Source organism: Neurospora crassa, linkage group III, assembly GCF_000182925.2.
Source record: "Neurospora crassa OR74A linkage group III, whole genome shotgun sequence".
Lineage (NCBI taxonomy): Eukaryota > Fungi > Ascomycota > Sordariomycetes > Sordariales > Sordariaceae > Neurospora > Neurospora crassa.
The window spans coordinates 1,363,146-1,385,107 of record NC_026503.1 but is presented as its reverse complement, the minus strand read 5'-3'; the positions used below and the strand labels follow the sequence as shown (position 1 = coordinate 1,385,107).

Below are 21,962 nucleotides of genomic sequence, written 5' to 3'. Positions count from 1 at the left end.
CATATTTTGACCAATCAACTAAGCGAGGACCCTAGATTCCCCACAGATCTCTTCCAGTTGAGGGGATGCCCCGCGGCCCACCCCCACAGCTGCGCTTTTCTGCCCACAGTGCAGATTTCACCATGGCAGTGAATGTGAAGGCGGTCTACGAAACTTTTTGGTCTTCAAAGCGCTGCTCCTTCGCCCATTCTCTCCTTCCTCTTCACACAAAAGCACTGCCAAAAATTTACAAACGACAAACACGCAAAGGGCAAAGGGAAAGCTGAGATTCTGTTTACAAGTATTCAGCATTCGTTGCGCTGTTTTGCTTTCGACAATCCTCAGATTGCGTCCGTACCATCAGTCGCAGTCGCAGTTTGGTCCCTGCGACCCCCACTGTCTGTACCTTTCTCCGCTGTGAATGGACTGACCAAAAACGAATCCCTGTCTGGCTCAGTTTTATTTTACTACGTCTAGCATCCTTCAAGCAATCATCAACACACCCTTCAGCATCTATCTCCCTCCATACCTAGCTTGACACACCAACATCACACCACAACAACAATCAAGCATCTTGGCTAGCCTACACACACTCAGTCATCGTCGGTTTCATATCTTGTAGCGATATCTGCCAGCATCGTCACGCGCCATACTTGTCGGAATAACCTTATCCTAGCTTCATCCTCAACATGGCTCAGCGCCAGGGCACTCATGTGCCTGCTGTGCGTGCTGCTTCAGAGAAGAATCTCGGCATCACGCAACGCTCAGCTTCCATCAACTTCTCCTGGACTGGTGACATCAGAAAGCGGTAAGTTCTTCATCCAAGCTAATTACTTTGACTTGATGTGCAGCTAATTCTGACTATATATACAGCTATACCGACTTCCTTGTTTATGAAATCCGCAAGGATGGCTCAACCGTTCACCTCCGCGAGTATGAGGAGCAGCAGCCATCGGTACCCAAGGTTTGTTGTTCCATGCCATAGGTAATACTCGTCAAGTCCTTATGTACTGATTCCATACATAGCCTGCACCGGCCAAACCTACACCGGAAACTGTCGCTCCTTCCACTGAGCCCGAAATCGAAATCAAGCCTGTTTCCGATGAAGACAGGAAAAAGCTGGTCGACTTGATTGGTGAGTCGGCCACTGAGAAGCTGATCAAGCTCAACGAAGCTGTTCAGGCGAAGCAGACCATTTCCGCTGGAGAGCGGACTGTGGTTTTTGACCCTATCACCGATCGCGCCCAGCGCGCTAGCCTTCACCAAGAGATCCGCCGTATCTTCGACAATCGCATCGAGACACTCGCCAATAACACTGGCGTCATCACCGCTACCCCTTCAAAGTGGTCAAAGAACAACCGGGTGGGTGGACATGGTCCCCGCGCCAATAACAGCAACAACAGCCGCTCACGGGACCAGAGCAAAAGCTTCACTCAGCTGGGCGGCGAGTATCTCCACTTCACCATGTACAAGGAGAACAAGGACACCATGGACGCGGTGAACACCATCGCCCGTCTACTCAAGGTGAAGGCCACCAACTTTGGCTTCGCCGGAACCAAGGATCGTCGCGCTGGTACAGTTCAACGCATCAGCGTACACCGCCAGCGAGCCTCGAACTTGATTTGGCTCAACACACGCCTCCCCAACATCAAGGTTGGTGATTTCTCTCATTCCAAGGAGCCTCTCCAGCTGGGTCAACACGGCGGCAACGAGTTCGTAATTACGCTCAAGAATTGCAAACCGCTCGGAGGCGCGGGATGCTCTGTCGACCAGCGCGTCAGGAAGTTGCGAGAGGCAGTTGAGTTTGGTCTGGCCTACCTCCAGCGCCATGGTTATATCAACTATTACGGCCTCCAACGTTTCGGTACCTATGCGATCGGTACCCACCTCCTGGGCATGAAGGTGCTAAAGGAGGATTACGAGGGTGTGCTTGACGACATCCTCCATGTCGAGGACCACTTCTTGCATGAGGCGTTCGACCTTGAAGAGCAAGAACCCGCCCACACCAACGACTTCCACAATAGCCGTGATGATTACAATCGTGCAAAGGCCATCACCATCTGGAAGACTACCCGGAACGCCGAGAAGGCATTGGCCATCCTTCCGAAGCGGTTCAGCTCGGAGGCAGCCATCATCCGCCATCTTGGCAAGAACTCGAAGGACTTCATGGGCGCCCTTCTGAGCATTACTCGTGGTATGCGCATGATGTACATCCACGCCTATCAATCCTACGTCTGGAATCACATGGCCAGCAAGCGATGGGCCATGTACGGGCCTACAGTCGTCGAAGGGGATCTGGTATTGGTCAGCAATGACCAGTCGCCTGCTGATGCCGATTCCGAGGACAACGAAAACTTCTACGCTCAAGCCCGTGCCCTTACACAAGAAGACATCGCAAGCGGAAAATACACCATTTTCGACGTTGTCCTACCTACACCTGGCTACGACGTGATCTACCCGCGGAACGAGATTGGCAAGGCCTATGTTGACTTCATGAAGAAGACAGAAAACGGCGGCTTGGATCCGTACGACATGCGTCGCCGCCAAAAGGAGTTCAGCCTTAGCGGCAACTATCGTCATCTGTTGGGCCGGTTTATCGGCGAACCCCAATACGCTATCCGCGTCTACAACGATGACACAGAACAGATGTATCCTACGGACCTGGATTTCTGTAATGCGGCCAATGCAAAGAAGAAGGCTGCCACGGCCAAGGCTCGCACATCTCCGCCTCTCCTTGCTAATTGGGCGCACTTCACCAACAACACTGCCCAGTATGACCAGGCAATCACCAATGAACGTCGTCGCAAGGCCTCCCAATCACCGGAGTCTGGAGTGGTTGTGGCCAGAGAAACTTGGATCCAGACTGGGCTTGACGGCAGTGACAAGCGCGTTAAGATCGCGCGTCACACGGAGGAGTATGAGACCAAGGTGCCTGTCGAGAAAATCAACGAGATGGTTGCGGATAATGCTACCAATGGCATCATCTCCTCCAGCGCCACCGAGACGCCGACGCTGGCCAAGGGATTATCGGATCTCTATTATGAGTCGGCCGCTCAACAAACAGTCGTCAAATCAGAGGATGGCACCACTAAGCAGGAGCAGGACGTCATGCTGACTGAAGAGTCCACGGCTTCCAAGGCTGATACTATGGAGGTCGATGCTGCTACCCACGAGGCTACTCCCCAAAGCAACCAGTCTGCGCTCGCTGATACCGAAAACTCGATGGTCATTTCCAACAGCGAAAAGGACGGTACAACCAAAACCAAGGAGGCGGCAAATCTGATTGTCCCTGTCCTTCATTCCCCCTCAGAGAACCCTCTTGCTTCTGTTGACAATTCAGAGGTTATCCGTAGTAGCCCCGATGCCAGCAAGCTTGCTGTTATTCTCAAGTTCCAGCTGAGAAGCAGCAACTATGCAACTGTTGTCCTCCGTGAGCTCATGGGCACTTTGGAGGAGGAGGACGCCGCTGACGACGTCTCTGATGGAAACTAGAGATCTCAATAGGATCTTACCCAAAGCCACGACACTGCGCCCCAGCACTGTCTTGCTTCAACTTAACCTTTCAATGGTCGGCACTTCTCAACATGGTTCGATATGCGGTCCACCGATGCACAAGGAAGGCCGCATTCTACAAGTAATTGACATCAAGCCATGGAGTACCACCGCCTTGAGACGGCATCACACAATCGGCAACAATATCCCTTGCTGTGAGATTTTACAGACATGTACATCAGCATATCTCGCCACAGCAACTATGGCTTCTTTTCGGAGATTCTGCCTAGTTATTCCACCTCACCAGCAAAGCGCGTGGTAGTCTGCCACCAACGATCGACTGCCAGTATTCGATGGGATACGGATACAACGCTTCCACTACACAACGATGTTTGCTCTCCACTTCAATGAAGGCACAAATTCAATGTCATACTACGTGCTTGACTTGCAAGTACAACTTCATAAAATTAGTCACCCAATCGACGCCGCAATTTACTCTTTCTCTCATATGCTTGCAGGATGTACACAGGCTATGGACACACAATTGTTCAAGTTTGGCCAAAAGAGAGAGAGGATAGATGCTCGACAGGTGCATTGCCCTGGAAAGCCAGGGTCGAGTCCCGACCTACATGGTCTTCTTGTTCTTTGTTCTTATTTTTGTATCCATGTTCACATCTCGTTGGACATACTCAACTTTGCTTCTGTATCTCTCGGTCATCATAGTGGCCAGTTTTTCTAGGATGGAGGCAGAAGAATTTGCTTACAGGCATCTGGTTTAGCATTTTCGGCGCTCGGGTACACGGTTCGGCTTAGGTATGGACGGTTGTCAAAAGTTTAGGAAACATTTGCATTTCCCTGTCGCTTTCATAGACCTTGAGATACCTACACCAAATGTTTAGCATAACGGAGGTAGTACCACCAGTATGTGGATTTAAGGAAACGAACCGTCATAGGATTCAGAAATCGTGAAAGAATGCATTGCTTGGTTGTGATCAAAATGTTTCTTTGTAGAGAGTGAGTATGACACGACAATTGAAGTTCTGTACATCCAGTAACCATCCATGTTGCATGTTCAGAACCATGAAATATTAAGATTGCTGACATTGACGGGGTAAAAAAAAAAAGAAGAATAAAAACGGGCGATTTGCGAGTTGTGTTTCGTGGCTCCGAAACTGGCAAACCCAACACTGACACTCATCAATTTCGAAGTCTTCTTGTACAAACGTGAAGACCCCTCGAGAAGCATCATGCTCCCAGGGCGGAGTTCGACCTCGTGATCGTGGAAGAAATTCAAAAAAAATACTGTCATTGATTGAAAGACAAAATCTTTGTGGACATGCAACAGTGTTTGCCTCGCTTTTGGGGTCTCGGCAAGCATCGCCAGACAAAAAGTCTTGCTTGACACTCCTCGATTTCAATCCTTTCGTGTCTTCTGTGCTCAATCAGAGCCATATTTTGGGTGTACGAAAAGTTCAAATTACCTGAGAGGGATTCCGGTTGATCTTTACTTCTCCCAAGGGCTTTCCGTGGTCCTATGTGTCAAAGAGAATGGTTGAGAAAAGACTTTTCGTATTGCTCAAAAGAAGAAAAACAAGACTGGAAAGTACTAGTTCACCTGTGGTTGGAACGATCCGGACTGATCCCCCGAAGTGATCAGATCCTTTCGTATAGATACTTCGTATAGCTACCTGCATATACGAGATATCTGACAGCAAACAGTCACGATTGAATCGCGTCTGTCAGACAGCAACTACACGGCCCCAAAATGAATACTCCCCTCTCACGCCCCCAACTTCAACAACAACAACCTTCATCGGCAAGACCCCTCAAGGAAAGATTTCTTCATGAACTATGGAAAGCTTTCTAGAGGCCCCTCTGAAGGATTGGAGGGTCTGGAGTGCTTTCGATGAACACCAACCAAATGCAAAGCTCCGTTACCATGCAGTTCTCGGGGGCGTTTTTGAACAATGGCGTCCCATCCACTTCTTGGGAGAGGGTGCATTCGGAGAGGTCTTTAAAGAAAAGTGCGAACACGAATTTCTTCCAGGTAAACTGCGTGCCGTCACAATAATCAGTAAAGAGCAAGCCGGCTTTCTCAAGTCATCGCAGCGGGAGCTCCAAACAAGCTCTCGCTACTTTCTCCAAGAAGAACGATCCCAGGGTGAGTGAGTGGTTTGTCCTATCTGAACATAACGCCTACCGTTTAAACGGAAGCAAAAAAAGCAACAATTACTGACCAAGTGATGCGATTGCACCTCTATTCATGGGCAGTATCAACAACACTCTGTCCAATTCCTCGGCTGGTTCGAAGACCCTAGTAATCTGTACATCGCGATGGAGTTCATACCGTACGGCGACCTCCCTCCAGCAGTATATAGATGGCAAAGCACCTTTTCCTGAAACCGAAGGATCTTTAATTGCGAAACAGGTCGCGATCGGATTGCGTTACATGCATCAAAAAGGCTTCCTCCATAGAGATCTCAAGCCCTTGGTATGTCTGCATATCACCCATCACCCTCACAAATCACAACAGGGTTTCCAGCCATATATACACTGCTCGGATCTAATACCGCTGTGAATTTCGAGAATATCCTCGTCGATACGCCAGGCCCTGGATGGAAGGTCAAACTTGCAGACTTTGGCATTGCCAGAAACATCGCCGGCCCTACATTACCTATACACCCACTACATTGGTAAGTATGGCTACCTAGGTATATTGCTCCCGAGCTATTCGAATCATCGGATGCGTACCTATACGGAGGCTGTCGATATTTGGGCACTAACTACCTAGGAGCCATCGTATTTTGCATGTGTACGGGCGCTCCCGCCCTTTGAGTCAACCGCAACACCTTCTCCAGTACCGTGCCGGTATGCGACCTATGCTTTCCCCTTTCCAGGTTTTGGGTCTTTTCAACACGTTTTTGCGTTGACTTCATCATAGAAACTATGCATGCGAACCCGCAGCAAAGATTGGACATGGAGGACGAGATCATGGATCACGAGTGGCTATGTCTCCATGGAAAGAACGGTTATGAATAAGAGCAACCCGTAAGTTATTCCCCCGCTCTCAAAAATTCTCAATGGACAAAAAACTGATTCTAAGCTGGCATAGGCTCACGAAGCACATGTCACCCCGCTCGTTTGACTGGACCCTTGGGATTGACCTCCAACAAGAAGCAGTGGCTCTCGACGATCCTACCTACATCAGGGAAGAGGTTGGTTGGAACCTAGGTATCGATCCCACACTGACTTGCCTCGGATCAGTGAATTATCCTTCCCCTACCGGAAATATCTCTTCTACCACCTCGCCAAAAAAAAAAAAAAAAAAAAACCCAATCACTATCGAGATCTCATGCCCGGAGAGCGTCCGATCGATGAAGACTTTTCTGATCCCTTTGGATTGAATTCAAGCTTTCTTTAGCCGCCGACGCCAATAAGAGAGGTTCAAAAAGGTCTTGTATGTTTTGTTATGACGACTTTTGACAGCCGCGATACACTGTTCGAGCACCTTGAAGAATCTGGACACACCGTGGACAGAGAAACGCGCCGACGCGCACCCGGGTATAAGCGGCCGGAGATCTGCAAGAAGCAGGATAGAAGCGAACATCCGCACAGAAAAGCAATACAAACAATAACAAAGCTGGAAAAGGAAAGGAACAAAAGAGTATCGTCTTGTCTTGCAAGAGCAGCAGCGGCGGCAGCGGCTTGCTGCTGAACTGAAGCGGAAAGAGGAAGAAGAAGAAGAAGAAGAAGAAGAAGAGGAAGAAGAAGAAGAAGAAGAAGAAGAAGAAGAAGAAGAAGAAGAAGAAGAAGAAGAAGAAGAAGAAGAAGAAGAAGAAGAAGAAGAAGAAGAAGAAGAAGAAGAAGAAGAAGAAGAAGAAGAAGAAGAAGAAGAAGAAGAAGAAGAAGAAGAAGAAGAAGAAGAACGATTGCAGAAGCTGAAGCTGAAGCGCGAGGAATAGCTAAGGCGAGAGCATGAAAAAAAGCCATAAAACATCATGAGCAGCAAAAGCGGCAGCGGGAAGAGTTGGACAACGCGGAGGCGGAGGCAAAGGCGAAACAGCGCCAGGTCAACAAGCGAATTAAGACGAATGCTAGTGGGTTTGTTTGCAGGGTGTGCTGCGCCGGTAGCTTCGAGACTCGTAACCAGCTGTTTAGCCATATCAAAAAGGCTAAGCACTGGGTACCGATGGGTTGATTGTTGGTGACAAGGACCTAGATGGTGCTTACCTACCTGCTAGATACTCTCAGGGGTTAAGAGAGCCCGAGTGGAATATACAGTATCTGGAGCTCGCGCGAAGAGATGTTGAAGCACCTACATAAAGGAAGGCGATTCGTAAAATACCGTCGGCGTATAAGTGGCAAACCCACCTTGAGTTTCGAAGACTGCCTTGTGCATACTTGACTTGTTGTTTCAATTTGTTCTTGAGAGATAGCGTGACGAGAGGGACTATTTACCCCAAGCGGAATACTATGTCTCTTTTAACGCCTCCCCCTTTCTTTCTTCCCCTTTTTGCCAGGGATAAAACCAATGTTGCTCTACATCTCCACTTCCAGGCGTGACAGCAGCATTATCTCATGTTCAGCATGAGTCAAAACAAGGAAGTACGGGAGGTCTTGTATTAGGTTATAACGAGGTGTTGACGAGGGATTTATCCAAAAGGGCGACTCCGTCATGGGAGTATGAAGTTATCCAAGTTCGAGAATATACTTGCTTATAGGGCTGACTTGGTGTTACACTTCAGCTAAATGCTCGGCCGGCTGACAGCACTTTGGGACGCAGGAACGCGAGGACAGATCCCTACATTCCAGTACTCGGAAGCTAGAACCGGTGGTACCTGCCCGGCTTCCCCAAATGCAATGCTGTGCTAAACACCTCTAAGCTACCTAAGTGCAGAAGGGTCGAGGTAGGTCTGCGTGGAGGGAGTACAGGTCAAAACAGGTACGATGTGTGAATTACAGTAGTAGTAATCCGGGGTAAACTCCCTAATTACCCTCAAATTGATACCTACCTACCAACCTCCACCTCCTGGCTCCAAGCTTATAGACTAGATGCCAGATGACTTCAAGTTGCCTCCTCTTCAACACGCCAGCCATTTAAACGATATCTCTAGGGAAAGGTACGCTCGGGGGTAGTGTCTACGTAGCGTGGCCAGGGGGTGTGTTTACTAACTTGTTTACTAACTTATTCACCTCTCCAGCTCTACACTACCTGTGCAACCTAGCCAGGTCAGGTACTCCTTACCATAAGTCTCAGCCAACCAATCCCGTCTTAAACCGGAACCAAATCCCAATGGGGAAAGTAAACAGATATCAGGTCTACACTCGGCTGCCCTTGTTATCTCTCTTGTCTAGTACTTAGCTGCCTCCTGGGGCCGACCAAACGCCTACCGAACCCAGTAACTTGGTAAGAACCACCAAGTCAGCCTCAGTCCCAAGTCCCAATTCCAACCCCAGTCCCAGGGACACGTCCGTAACGTTGTGTTGTACACTACACTTACATACTGCAGTTTACGCAGGGCCGTGGTCATGTAGAGAACCAACCGTTCGGGAAGAGCGGATGCACCACCGTGGCTGAGAACCGTTCGCTGTATGTAGGTAATATGGTGTACAAGGGATGTCACGGCACGGCACAGCACCAGGACACAACTAAGGGACCCTTAAATGAACCCCGACCTTTGACAAAACGGCGCAGCGGCGTCTCTTTTTCTAGAAGCCGAGGTACATACACCGAAGGAACGGCCTGGGAGGCCCAGGGGGGGTTATGTAGGTAAATTGTAATCTGGGGTTATGGACTGGCGCTTGGTTTGTGCGCGCATAGGAAGGGGCGTGTGTCAATAAGACGTTCGTTGCACATACGGCGTCACTCAGGAAAGGGAAGTTTGGGGGCTAGGACTAGGGTTGGCTGGCACGGGTTTGGCGCGGAATGGCACAGCTTCTTGGTTCTTGTCGTGGATTTGTGTGGCACTTCCCATGAGCAGTGGTAGGTCTGTAGACGCGGAGAGGACACGGGAAGGTGTGTCTATTGTGCCATCGGTGTTGTACCCAATGACTGCTCTGCTATGCCTCTTGACGACAGCCGGATAGACGAACTTCCTACCCTTTGTGTAATGGACATTGAGTTTGTGGGGAACCTTGGGTTTGCCCGTATCCGCGCTTACCTTCCTCCTCACTGAGTTGCAGAAATTAGTCATTGTGAGAAATCATGCTCCCTACGAAGCTCATCGGCTAGCAAGATTGGGTGATCTTTCGTAGCGGTTCGATGAAAGGTAAAAACAGGAATTATCCAGGTCACAAGATGGGTAGATATCCCGCAGTCTTCCGCGAACTCGCGGAATATCTTGGAATTCACTATCCGTGCTCACCCGGGCCCGGAACGGAAGACGGAATGTCTAGGCATCTAAACACCAATGAGCTCTACAAAGCGCGGTTGTAGGGGTCCTGAGATGTTTCTTACCCGACAGGCTGGGGAAACACTCAATTCAAGGATGACGAAGGAAAAGGGTGCGCGTGGTGGTTGGTAATACAGCCGCGGCAGGTGCCTGGGGCTGTCAAGTAATCAACAATTCCATATTCGGCGTTCGGGGTTAGAGACAATCGGAGACGGCATGAAAAAGGGCGCCGAGCCATTCCAAGGCGTCTTCTTCCTGCTCAGCTTCCATCCGTTTCGGACAAGGCAGCAATATTTGTCAAAGGTACATATGCTGAGTGCTGACATGGGGATTGGCTGACATGCGAGGAGCTTTTTGTGCTCGGCTGTAACCCACCGAGTTCGTCACCACCCTTGTCTTCGACTCATCCTAAATCCGTGTCCCCTCGGAAGCTGGCGGGGACATTAACACATGGCGGGACATTGAGGTTCTCGACGATGCTTGGCTCCTGGGTTTCGTGGTATCGGTGGCGATTGACAAATACAGGATTGGAAAGATAATGCTGATTTATTAGTGAAGAGTCCTACCCTCGGACGATCTGCATGTAGGACCAGACACCATAGTGATATTTGTCACTTGTCAAGTCTTCATGACATGTTGATGCGTATGTATGGGGAATGACCATTGCCATCCCACTCCGCAAACCCCGTGCCTCCCACTCCCACATCCGTTCGGTACTTGCAAAAGCACATCAACGCTTTTCAAATTCGCTGGCAGTTGCAGTTGCACAGCCCCGAGTTTTGTCAGCGGCAACGTCGAATTTGGTTGGACAGCATTGCAGCATCTCTCAGACTGACCAGACTAACGGGTCCAGCGATTGCGGGATGCGATTTGGCGATTATCTAGTAGAGACTCTGATACAACGCCGACGAATGACGCATCGGGCAAGCCCTTTTTGAGGGGTCTGTGTACATAGAGGGGTGTGGTTACGCAGGCTCACAGGTTAACGTTGCGTGCAGTGGACCTCGACGGAAGTTAGGTAAGCTTCAGGCTCTTGGCTTCTTCCTAGACTCCCCCTATTTTGTTTCTCTTGGTTGTACAACGAGCAGCAGATCCCGCAGTAACTATCGTCAAGCTTACGGATACAGCCTTCGCAGCGGTCAAGCCATGGCATCGTGTTTTGTGTTATTGGACCGTTCACTCGTCCGTTGTTGGCCTGCTAAGCCACGGTTGCCCGTATCGCCGGCTTTGAACGGAGCTTGGTTGGTAGAAGGCCGTTGTGCTTAGCCTAAGGTCAAGACACCGTTATGCCCTAAAGAATAAGAATAAGTTCATTGGGAAAACATAATGATGTGAGATGATTTCCATGGGGCTGAGACTTCCCTCCGCACTCCGCAGCGAGTGAGAGTGGATGGAAAGCGAGGGTTCCGATCCCTCCTTCCGTCCCGACTTTATCGCTCTTTCCTTCTCAGCCCTATGAGTGGGGTCCAAGTAAATCGTCCAATGTTAGCGCTCACAGTGATCTGTTCAGGCTCCAGCTTGGCCCGCGCTTGCCAAAGCTCCGCCATATGCTGTTGCGCACTGGCCACCTATTGCGCAAAGAGGAGCAATTTTGCCCTGTGGCAGGCACAGAGCGGGGAGTTACGCAAGGTTTCGCGCCAGGCCTGTACCCGCCCACTCCCGTCGCTTCCACACTTGTCACGGGTTGAAAGCCGAGGCGATCCTTTCGCTCCCCACACAATTCGGTTTCGAGGGAAAGAAGAGAAGAAAAAAAAATAAGCCAGATGAACGGCGGTTTCTTTTCGTGCGACTCATCGGCGCCCCGTTGTTGATCACGGCAGCATCCATTCCTTCCGCGGTGTCCACTCACTCACGAGTCCCGGTCACGACTCAACACTCCCCTCACCCCCCGTGGACACCAGCAGAGGTGCCAATGTAGTTTACACACACTGCGACTCACTGGCAGTCAGCATGGGTTTCGGCGTTACGATCGCGGCCCCGAACTCTAATTTCCAGGCTGCTCTTCCTCCCCCGCCGCCGATGCTCGTCGCCCACACAACGGAACCGGCGATACAAATGTGTACTAGCCTGTGATCGATATATTGTGTGTGTTGCGCATGATGGCATCCTCTTGTCTCTGTGGCAGGGCGCCTCATGGAACGAAGGATTCAAGCTGCTTGCTTCGAGATGGACTTCCTTCACCGCCTGCGGATAGGCACAACGGCAACTGACATGACAACCCAGGCTTGTCCTGGCTACACCTCAGCAACAACAAATCATAAAACTGTGCTGATAGCTGCCAAATATTTGCTGGTGGCAGTGTCTGGAATACGGAGCCAATGGATGGTTGGTTCAAGAAAGGAAATGGGAAGCGTGTACGAAAGTTAAAACCAACATATTCCTTCGTGCGTGCACAGAGATGATTGCTGGAGACTATACAACGTCCAAGGCGCCAAGTTGAACTTGGCCGAATGGTGTTAACCGGGGCTTCGGTCAGCAGACCAACAACGCATTTTGTTTTCTTTGCTGGCCGATCGATGTGTATGTCCTTGTCTACCCCGCGGGAGTATGAACGAGGCTGTTGCATTGTCTCTATTCGCAACGATTTAAAGACCCCTCAATGTTGTTTCATGACGTGGAGCTGTTAGTGTCCGGTGCTTGCGACAGCTTTGATACTATGGCTTGGCTTGTTGGTGTTCTTGGTGTTGTTGGCCGCTTGCCTGGCCGCTGGCCCGCCTCGAGCTCCGCCCAGGGCCCGTCCAACCTCATCGTCATCTCCGTTACATGATGAGGTGTGCCCGTAGTCAGTCGCCCTGAACAACATCATTCTTTTGCTCGGTAGCCGCACAAACTAGTGTCGCAGGTTCCTGCAAGAACGGGTGGAGGAGGTAAAGAAAAACCCACAGCCTAGAAGAAATCAAAAGTGGGAATTGGGTACCTGCAAGAAATTTTTTTTAAATTTTTTTCCCATGGGTTTTTCGTAGGCGGATGGATCTGTTGGGATACCCTGTCGATAATTGTGTTGAATTCGGGAAGTCGAGGGAATACACCGGAAAGCAAAGCTTGGTGCTGGTAGATAAGATAACGCAGTGAGAACGCCGGCGTCGCGAAAGAAGCCGATTTGCAAAAAGTACAATGCGTCATGGGATTATCTCGGTGTTTCCAAACCGTCGGTGTCAAAAGAAATTTCCAGCTTGAGCGGGATATAGCACGCGTGAATATCCAAGCCGTTGGGTTTTGTATGTGTTGCTTAAAAATCAGATTAATGCGTCAACGGGTTGAAAGATTGTGAAATTGCAGAGCGGCTTCTCTGATGCCTGCGAAAAAAAGAACCCGACAGATGTCGCTGAGAAATCCCTGGAAGGCATCCACGATACACTAGTGGTGGTGTACTGTGTACTACATAAGCAAATGTACCTCTCAGATCGGGACGGTGATTACAAACCACCTTAACTCCGTCGGTTCCATTCACAACTATTGCGACAAAGAGACGCGGGGTTTAGATTTGATTCTTGAAACGGTAACAAGGCCCAACCACAAAAATGATACCAGTTCGTTTCAACAAATGTACGTGATGAAGCTTGCAACGTCGGGGCGCACATGATTGACAGGAGCCAGACCGGCAGCGTGCCCGAGCGGTGGAGTTTAAGGTTTGCAACGAAAAAGTTGCGGCCAGACAAAAGACGGGCAGGGATGAGAGACGGGCCAAAGACCGAGGCGGCCGAGCCCCCGTCCTGACTCCAAGCAGAAAGTCCAGAGCTCGGATCGTGAAATGTGCGCTTCACCGCCGCCGCCGATGGACAAAAGTCTCAGGTGTCTGGGCTGGCTGTTGGAAAGGGCGGCGCCAGGGCGTGTTCAAAAAGCCGACCACCTCCACAGGTAACACAACAAGGGGGGTGTACGTAAGGTAGTACCAGCGGTACGTATCTTTCACAGGTACGTACACAATCTCCAAAAAGTCGGCTTGACGGCTTCTCGGTTTTCGTCAGCTGCTGCTGCGGATGGACGCATCACCCTTGTGCTGATGACCTTGCGGTGTCCTGGAGTGTCTCTGACCGGAGAAAGCACCCCAACGAAGGGTCAGACTGGAGGTTTACAAAAGGAAGCACATCCCCAGGATCTATCGTAGGGCTTCGCGCTGGCTCTTCTGCTTTGCTATCATCAAGATCTTTTGAACTTGAAATTATCGTGTGAAAGTTTTGAGCACCAAGTGACCTTCAAAAGCCGTCCAAAGCCACGCCCGATTCCACTTTCGCAATCACGGATTCCACCCTCAGGCCCCATCCTCACAGTACCCGTCTTTTCACTATCCACTCACACGCTGAACGAGACTCGTCGCGACTGCTGCCGTCTGTTTTGGAGTGCATGGTTCTTGCAGACCTGATAACAGCACCAACGCCAGCGACAGCGAACAACAACGGACTTGGCTTGCTGTATCAAGACACACCCCCCACCCCTGGTCCTGGTCCGCCTGCCTGAACGCCGCCCACGCCCACCCGCACGCCCTTTACACTTACACGCCCTCAGTACCTGACGGGCCCGCAATCGGCTTGACCCCTGTCTTGAGTCACTCAAACCAAGAACCGAGACGCGAAAACGCACCAGGCCCCAGCCCAAATATTAGTATTAGAGAAAAGCTGCCCCCGATCCTGCCCTCCGAGGAGAGAAAAAAAAGAACCATGTCTTCCACCACCACACACACCGCAACCACAACACCACCACCATCGAGGCCACAACCAGTAGGCACTCTCTCTACCAGTGCATCGACATATCCTACCACGTCCACCATTAGTACTCTGCATACTTCATTCATCAAGCCCAAGAAGATGTCCATCACACAAACATACTATCTTGCCCACAAGGCAAGGGCAAAGCTTTCTTCGGAAGCTGCCCGCCCCGATCACAACCTCCGCCTCCTGGTCGGACACGCCAACCTTCTCGACTCATTGATGGTCGAGCTCGCCGATGCCGAAAGGGAACAAGAATCATGGTTCAACCAATCCGTTCGCGGCGCCTCCAACAGCCGCAGCGAAGAGCGTCACATCCAATGGGCCGACACGGTGGTCCGGGAGCCCGAGCACGACTGGCAAGCCGAGGACGCCGAGTACAGCGACTCGGATTCCGATTCGGACAGCGATCTGAGCGAGGACGACGAGGAGGACTGTGACGAGGACGAGGATGTCGAGATGGCCGATGCCGTCCCCCTCAGGAGGATACCCTCGCACAGCAGCGGCAGCCTTCATCGGTACTCGATGCAAGCACCACTGCACCAATTCTACAACTACGACCAAGACATGGAGGAGGATGAGGAGGACGATGACGAGGACTACACCCACCTCGCCCTGCAGAGGAGTCCTTCGCATTCTGCGTCGCCACCAGAACTCGATCTCGACTCGGACTCTTCAGAAGACGAGCACATGCCACCATCGCCGCCCACTACCATCCTCTCCACATTCTCATCAACGTCGCCCGAAAAGCAAGCGGGAGAGCAACAAGGAGACGACGAGGAAGATCAACAAGAACAAGACAAGGATGCCTTTTACACCCACAACCAGGGCTACTACCTACCAAGCCGTGGTCCGACACTTGTGTCGCCGATAGGGATGTACTAAAGGCTTCCCCATCACACACACACAAACACTTTTCCTTGTTCCACAATGATTCCTCATTATCTTGCATAGCACTCTTCTGCATTGGGCAACGGCGTTTTACATTTTTGCATTTTGTATTTTTACGATGATACCACATTTCACTTGGCATGCATCGGGGCAATTGGGAAGATTGAATCGGATTGGAATAGGATTGGGACTACGGGAGTTTCTACCATCATCAAGCGAACAGCGTTTTTTCCCACATATCATCATGGACCAGACTTATATGTTTGCTCTTTTTCTCTACTCTCTCTCGAAATCACTACTCATAATGGTCTGTGTTTCTATGGTCGCGGAATTGGAAATGGAGTATCGGGAGACACACAAACGAGAACATACAAACAGTTTGTAGGGCAAATGGCAATTGAAGCTTTGGGCATTTCACTACACTTTGGAACTTGTATCGCTATCGCACAATTGCTGTATTGGACTGTACCCGCTCCCATCACCACGGCAGTATGGATGGTGTTTTTGGTTGAGTGGGGAATTCAGGGTCTTCTTGGGTCGGATGGGGGAGCCATGATCTCATAGCTACCGGCACTTCGCAGCTCAATTCCGACTTGTCTCGGAGCAAATAACAGCGAACCGTTCTTCTTCGGAAAACCAAGTGTGCATTCATTCCAATCGTGCCAAATCTATGTCATGGTGATGATCAGTGATTCAATGATCAATAGGACCAGGAAATGATTCACATGTTACTATTTGCGATAATTGCAAAACGGGGCAAGATGATTGATTTTCGGGAGATCCGATGGGGACAAAGAGTCACTCAAGTTACAAGCCAATCCCAATCGGTGTAACGGTTTAGGACATCGGAGTTTGTAGCGGTCGGTACGCTAAGGTAGGTGGCTTGCAATCGCCGAAATAAATCATCTTTGATCATTCTCGTCAGAATTCAATCATTATCCAACTTTAACTACACAAGGAACAAAAAAACATTTACTTCTAATTCTAGCGACGACAATTATCTTTGTTTCAGGGGTGTGCGTCCGTGTAGTGTACGCAGTAAATCGCCAAACAAAGTCTTACCTTACGTACCTATGTATCAATGTCAACTTGTTTGTAGTGTGAATGAACCCTTCAGTCCCTACCAACCGTTGACTTTTTTTAGTTTCCGATTCTTCCCGTTCGTCTTATATCCCCAAAAAGTCGGGTCCCCGTCATGTGTCTGGAAATTTCATCTTCATTCGAGGTAGTGTAGTCTTGGTAGGGGTCCAGTTGGTTCCTGCTTATCGATGACAAGCGACGGAAGAGTGTAACTGAAGTGTGCTTGCTATTGGGTGGGCAACCAAGCAACCTACCTGACCGAACGGTTATTCAACAGGTAATGGAAAGAAACATACCTACCCAAAATATGGGGAGGGGGGGGGAAGAAAGAAGGAAGCGGAGGAGGAGGACCCCTAGAACGAACGGATGGATGGATGGATGACGATGACCTCAATTGACATCACCACTTTTTTTTTGGAGGGGTTTCGGTTCCTGTATCGGGATATGCTTACACTGCCTCTACACACAGTACGCGATAGCGAAACCTTGCGAAACCTTTTTGCCGATAAACGCGATGGGGGAACGGTGCCGTGGCGGGTAGATCGAGACGTCCCCCCAATCGGCGACAGTTTCTGAATTTGATTTTCCGACTTCTTCTGACATTTGTCATTCATTCAGTTGTCGTACACTACTATAGACTCTCTTGGCCGTTTTGCTTGGTCTCCATACTTGGGACTGCTGGGCAGCTCTGGGCAGCTCTGGGCTGTTGTCATATTCTCCTCCTTTTCCATCCACTTTGGTAAGTGTCGGTACACTATGTAGAGGTAGTATCCGCTTGACGCGCCCGCCTGGGGGGCTTCGCCTCTTTTTCTTTTCAGTCCCTAAAAAGTCCCCACAACCATTCAGCTTGCCGCCGCTGCTTCGGTTCGGGATGGCATGGAGCGAGCGAGAGGGTGGGTGCAGGCAGGCCTTATCAAGTAAGGGTCTACACCAAGGTCGCGGAGATGTGTTCCTGTGACACTCCCGTCCCAGTCCGTTAGGCTCCGCCGCCGCCGCTGCTGCTGCTGCTGCTGCTGCTGCTCCGCGACCGCGACCCGGAGCTTCACGATGCATCATCCTACATACATAATCTACCGGCAATAACGAAACTCAGATTGTAAGGGTACAGTAGTACATAGTTGTATACTTCTTAAAAAAAATAGGCGGAGAAAGTAACCGGTGCCCTTTTGTACCAGTCGTTGCGTGTCAGCCTCATCTAGCAAGTGTAAACAAACAAGAAAGCCGAAGATCAATTGCGTATGTAACCAAGTTTAGTGGCTGGCTGGCACTGCAGTGTTGCACTTCAGTTGGCTTGTGTGCAGTGTTCGTTGTTGTCCTCTTGTTTTGTTTTTTCTGTTGTTGGCGGTTCGTCAAGACAAAACAAAAACAAAAAAATATGCTGAAGCACCGATGCCCGACTGCGACGGAGATATAACATGTATGTAAAGTTGGTTGTGCATTGTACGGAAGCTGTCAAGTTAGGTTTGTCATGTGCAGAAAGCCGCTGTGCTGTGTGACGGGTTATGTGGTACACACCTTAGCATTGGTACAGTCTGATAGGTACAGCTTGATTGTTAGCTCGGGACCTCTGGGCCAACTTCCCCAAGGTGTTTTCAAGCTGTAAATATGCCTCTTCCAGATGGAATTACACCTTATTGAATCTTCTCAAGGCCTAGCTATTCATTCAGTCCCTAACAGGTTGCGGGAAATTCGGAAGACATCTGATCTAGTGTACTAAGAGCGAGAACCTGGAGCCTGGGTACCCAATTAACGAACATGTAACAGGTCCGAAAAGCGATCTCTTTTTTTTTTTTTTTTTGTCAACCACACAAAATTCGAGCTTGAAGTTGGAGTAAGCAAATGTAGCGATTACGATAAGAAGGATGCCTAAAAGGTCTTTGTAATCGCGGCAGCATTAAGACCTTGTTGGCCTCCAGGCAGCGAAGCGACTGGTAAAAGTGATGGATGAGAAGCGAGTGCAGCGTGTGTGACTTACACGTGTACACACCTCCCCCAGTTGTACTTCGCTTCTTTTCTGAAATCAAGATGATTCACATTCCCAACTTCGGCCGGTTGATAGGTCGGTGTCGGTTCCGAGGCACCGAAGAAAGGACGGTAACCACAAGTAGGTAACTATCGCGAGTTTCTCGGTTCGCGAGAGCCGGTAAGAGTCGGTATGATTCATAGCGGGTTACGGGGCGTGACAACAGTGTATAAGCGGAGAAAGAGAGGGGGTGTGAAGGTTGATAAGATAATGCCGGGCTGAAAGCTAGAGCGAATGTGGAAAGTGAAGAGATGGGAAATCCGGGGAGACAAGGGGAGAAGAGGTTGTACAACATACGCCGCGGATCTTGGCGCAATGCTCGCTTGATTTGCGGTAAGCAACAAGGCAGGCGATTCCACTACACGTGAAAGTGCTGGGAATTTTTCCCGGCCTTTGTTTTCTTGCAACGAGCTTCTTTGAGATGGCGTAGATTCGACTCTCAAATCGTTCATCAGATCTTGGGAGAACTTTTGCCCTGTATGGCTTGAGGTGTCGCGATTCAGGCACAGCAAACAGGAAGACACAGGCCAAAGCTCAGCTGAGCAGAAACAGCTTGATGCCGGTTTAGGCTGTTGATGTCAACGATTTCCTGCATCCGAAACAAAAGCTTTGAGAGTCATACCAAGCCGGGAAATATCTTGCGTGATAGCCAGTCACAGAGATCTAGGTACAAGACAAGAGCTTGGAGAAGCAGGATCGCACCAAAGCGTCAGGACCAAGCAAGGGTGGTGAGGAGCAAGGCAAGGCCAGGCCCGACGCATAAACGTTTTGATCCGGAGAGCGTTGCCTACACGGTTAGTGTACACATGTACAGCCAATGCGATGTGCATGTGAGCGTTGAAGTTTTTTCTCTTCCCCGCAGTTGCAAACCGCTACAACTTTGTTGGGATTTTCAAGGTCATTCCTCAATTCGAATCTCGAGACAAGATGAAGAGCCATCAACATAGAGTTCAAGCCCAGTGCATGAGCTTGCAATGGTAAGGTCACGGGGGGGAAAGACTCATCGCATCGCGGAACCCGCTAATAACCCGTACCGCGGTTCTAAGCCGTTCAAGGTAAACAATCCGTTTCTTTGATGCTGTCTGATCACAGAGTGGTTCTTTCATCCGCGGGCGCTACCGGATGTTCCAGACTCTTGCAATTCCAAGCTTTTCCCAAAGACCTGATTGCGCGATCTTCAGTCCCGCACCCACAAGCGCGGGGTAGGTCGCAGTAGCGGAAGCCGTAAGCGCGTTCCGGCGCGGTGTGTCTCACGGAGAAAAAGGCCGACCGATCCCCATGATGAAACGCAGTTATCGAAACACGGTGAAGAAGCGGTGCCTGTCAATTATCGGCAGCCAAGCCGGCTCTTGCGGCGGCCGCGCCTCCTCCGGCCGCGCGGATTACTGGATAGCGCATCGCCTGCCACTTTCCGAACGGCCCCTCCTCTCGCAGCCCCTCTTCCTCCGTCAATGCGATTTCCTGCCAAGCAACGACTTATGGCACCCGATTCGCTGGGGATGCGTGCGACCTCTACCGGTACGCGTAACAACTTGACCGAGCCAAGCGACGCGGAAACTATCGTGAGGTGAGTGAGCTACACCTACCTCGGAACGAAGCTTGAGAGGAGTGTGTTTAGCCAAATACTATATTAGGCCCAGCCTCTTGACAACAAAGATGGTGGCTGGCGTGGCTGCCAGCTACGGTTCGGTTGGCCGCCGTACGTTCGGAGATTGCGGCAGCAGCTGGGAGATATTGAACAATCAACAAACAGCGGAGACTGCAGTGGAAGTTGTGCGGTGCAGCACCCGGTCAAGCTGGTTACCGTATCCCGACCGTTCGGCAGTGTGGTTGGTGTTCTCCCAACTTGGAATGCGAAAGCGAGGTGACCTGAGCTGAAGTACAACCACAACCCAATTGGGACAAAAAGAAAAAAAAAATGAGCGAGCATATCACCCAAACGTCACAAAGAAATTAAGACCACCAAGACAAGGATAATGCAAACGCCGATATAGGAGCCAGCCATCGTATCAAAAGAAAACAAAAGGAAAATAAAGACGAATAACAATAGCATTGGTGAACACAAAGAACCACTGCCGGCGTCAAAGGCCACGCCGAAACAAACAATGCCCGGGCTCACAAGCGATCTGTCAAACCACTGTGCTGGTATCATAGTCTGCAGGTCTGATTGTGGTGAGGCTTCAGCGCAAATCAAGAACCTTGGCGACGACCACCACTCTGTTTTGTGGCTTCGCTGGCACCCCTGAAGCGACCTGATGTGTGTGATCTGATCTTGAAGGACTGAATTCAGGGCTCTTAACTGAGACACAAAGCGTGCCTCTAATTGGACATAGATCATCGTGATGAGATTATATATGACCCTCTATGACAACATCAGGGCGCAGTCTGGCAAGTCTGTATCCAAGGCCCGGGCCAGGTCAACAAGCTGCTTGTCGTAGCGTCTCAGTTGTTGATAGCCACGCCTTCAGTCTGATATGTGTCATCCACTGCACTCCGCTTTGGCAATGTAGGTACACCAGGCACACATCGATGTCCGACGTCCGTATCCCGATCCCTCTAGAGTTTTACAGATTAGCGGACTGAGATAATGCATCTCCCGTCACCTCTAGACGCGACGATTCACACCCCCCATACCGACTTTTCGGCTTCCCGTCGTGTCAACAACCGGTCGAATCACACCATTTTGGCAAGGTACAGAGGTAGTCGGTAAGCCACCAATAAAGTTGAGCCAGCTCATACAATAGAGACACGCATAATAAACCGTGTGTACGTGAGTTTGAGGTTGGTGGATTCTCTTTGGTTATGAAAACAACCAAAAGATACCTCTAGGTGAGCAGATCCATGCGGGAGCAAGGGAAACCAACTGATAGGCGCTGTAAATCGTGGGGTTGGCAGTGCTGTGCTGTGCTGTGCTGTAGCGAAGTGTCATGGTAAAACAGAGGCTGGGATTCCCCAGCTTTTTGCCCATTGTTACTGTAACAAGCGAGGAAGCACTGCAAAGACAGAAAGACGGTGCACAGTTCAAGAGGCAAGAGCACGGGAATGGAACGAATCAGTTAATGATCCCGTCAGTGCGGACAGTCGTCCAATTCGAGCCCCTTCCTCAGTCAGTCAGGAACGGGCGACAGCTTTGGGTTTCGAAACATTCATTGAATCAGATCTCTCAGATCTCAACTCGAGTACCTCTTACGACCGCCTCACATTTCTTGCCTCCCCCGTACCTGGTACCATGGTGTATGTACACATTCCCAAGTCAGATCTTGAAATCACAGCCTCGGTGCATGATGTCGAAAGCTACCAAAGATAGCAGATTCAACTGAAGAGATCCAGAAGATCCAGACCCAGCGTGGATCTTTTGGGTTCCTATTTTCAGGAGGAAAGAGAGGCTGTGCGGGTTTC

General features: G+C 50.2%; 4 protein-coding genes across 4 annotated transcripts; 3 read left to right on the top strand and 1 right to left on the bottom strand.

Annotated features, from left to right (window-relative positions):
• Nucleotides 1-447: 447 nt before the first annotated feature.
• Nucleotides 448-4,413, top strand: NCU06428 (pseudouridine synthase TruD/Pus7). The gene is made up of 3 exons (XM_952226.2): nucleotides 448-787; nucleotides 853-943; nucleotides 1,006-4,413. Exons 1-3 carry the CDS (start codon nucleotides 669-671, stop codon nucleotides 3,469-3,471), a joined length of 2,676 nt encoding a protein of 891 aa, XP_957319.1. The 5' UTR covers nucleotides 448-668; the 3' UTR covers nucleotides 3,472-4,413.
• Nucleotides 4,414-6,487: 2,074 nt separating this feature from the next.
• NCU06427 (hypothetical protein) lies at nucleotides 6,488-7,413 on the top strand (the record flags this gene model as incomplete). Its single annotated transcript, XM_952225.2, has 4 exons — nucleotides 6,488-6,519; nucleotides 6,584-6,686; nucleotides 6,893-6,928; nucleotides 7,201-7,413. 4 exons carry the CDS (start codon nucleotides 6,488-6,490, stop codon nucleotides 7,411-7,413), a joined length of 384 nt encoding a protein of 127 aa, XP_957318.2.
• A 1,416-nt stretch (nucleotides 7,414-8,829) lies between these two features.
• Nucleotides 8,830-9,665, bottom strand: NCU06426 (hypothetical protein; the record flags this gene model as incomplete). Its single annotated transcript, XM_952224.1, has 3 exons — nucleotides 8,830-8,874; nucleotides 8,973-9,059; nucleotides 9,384-9,665. 3 exons carry the CDS (start codon nucleotides 9,663-9,665, stop codon nucleotides 8,830-8,832), a joined length of 414 nt encoding a protein of 137 aa, XP_957317.1.
• A 4,856-nt stretch (nucleotides 9,666-14,521) lies between these two features.
• Nucleotides 14,522-16,096, top strand: NCU06425 (hypothetical protein; the record flags this gene model as incomplete). The annotated part of the gene is made up of 2 exons (XM_952223.2): nucleotides 14,522-14,581; nucleotides 14,660-16,096. 2 exons carry the CDS (start codon nucleotides 14,522-14,524, stop codon nucleotides 15,452-15,454), a joined length of 855 nt encoding a protein of 284 aa, XP_957316.2. The 3' UTR covers nucleotides 15,455-16,096.
• Nucleotides 16,097-21,962: the final 5,866 nt, after the last annotated feature.

Bases quoted from the DNA above. Each gene is read 5' to 3' on its own strand.
- NCU06428 (XM_952226.2), top strand. From the start codon at position 669: ATGGCTCAGCGCCAGGGCACTCATGTGCCTGCTGTGCGTGCTGCTTCA. The intron at 788-852 runs GTAAGTTCTTCA...CTATATATACAG, and splicing joins ACTGGTGACATCAGAAAGCG to CTATACCGACTTCCTTGTTT. The intron at 944-1,005 runs GTTTGTTGTTCC...TTCCATACATAG, and splicing joins AGCAGCCATCGGTACCCAAG to CCTGCACCGGCCAAACCTAC.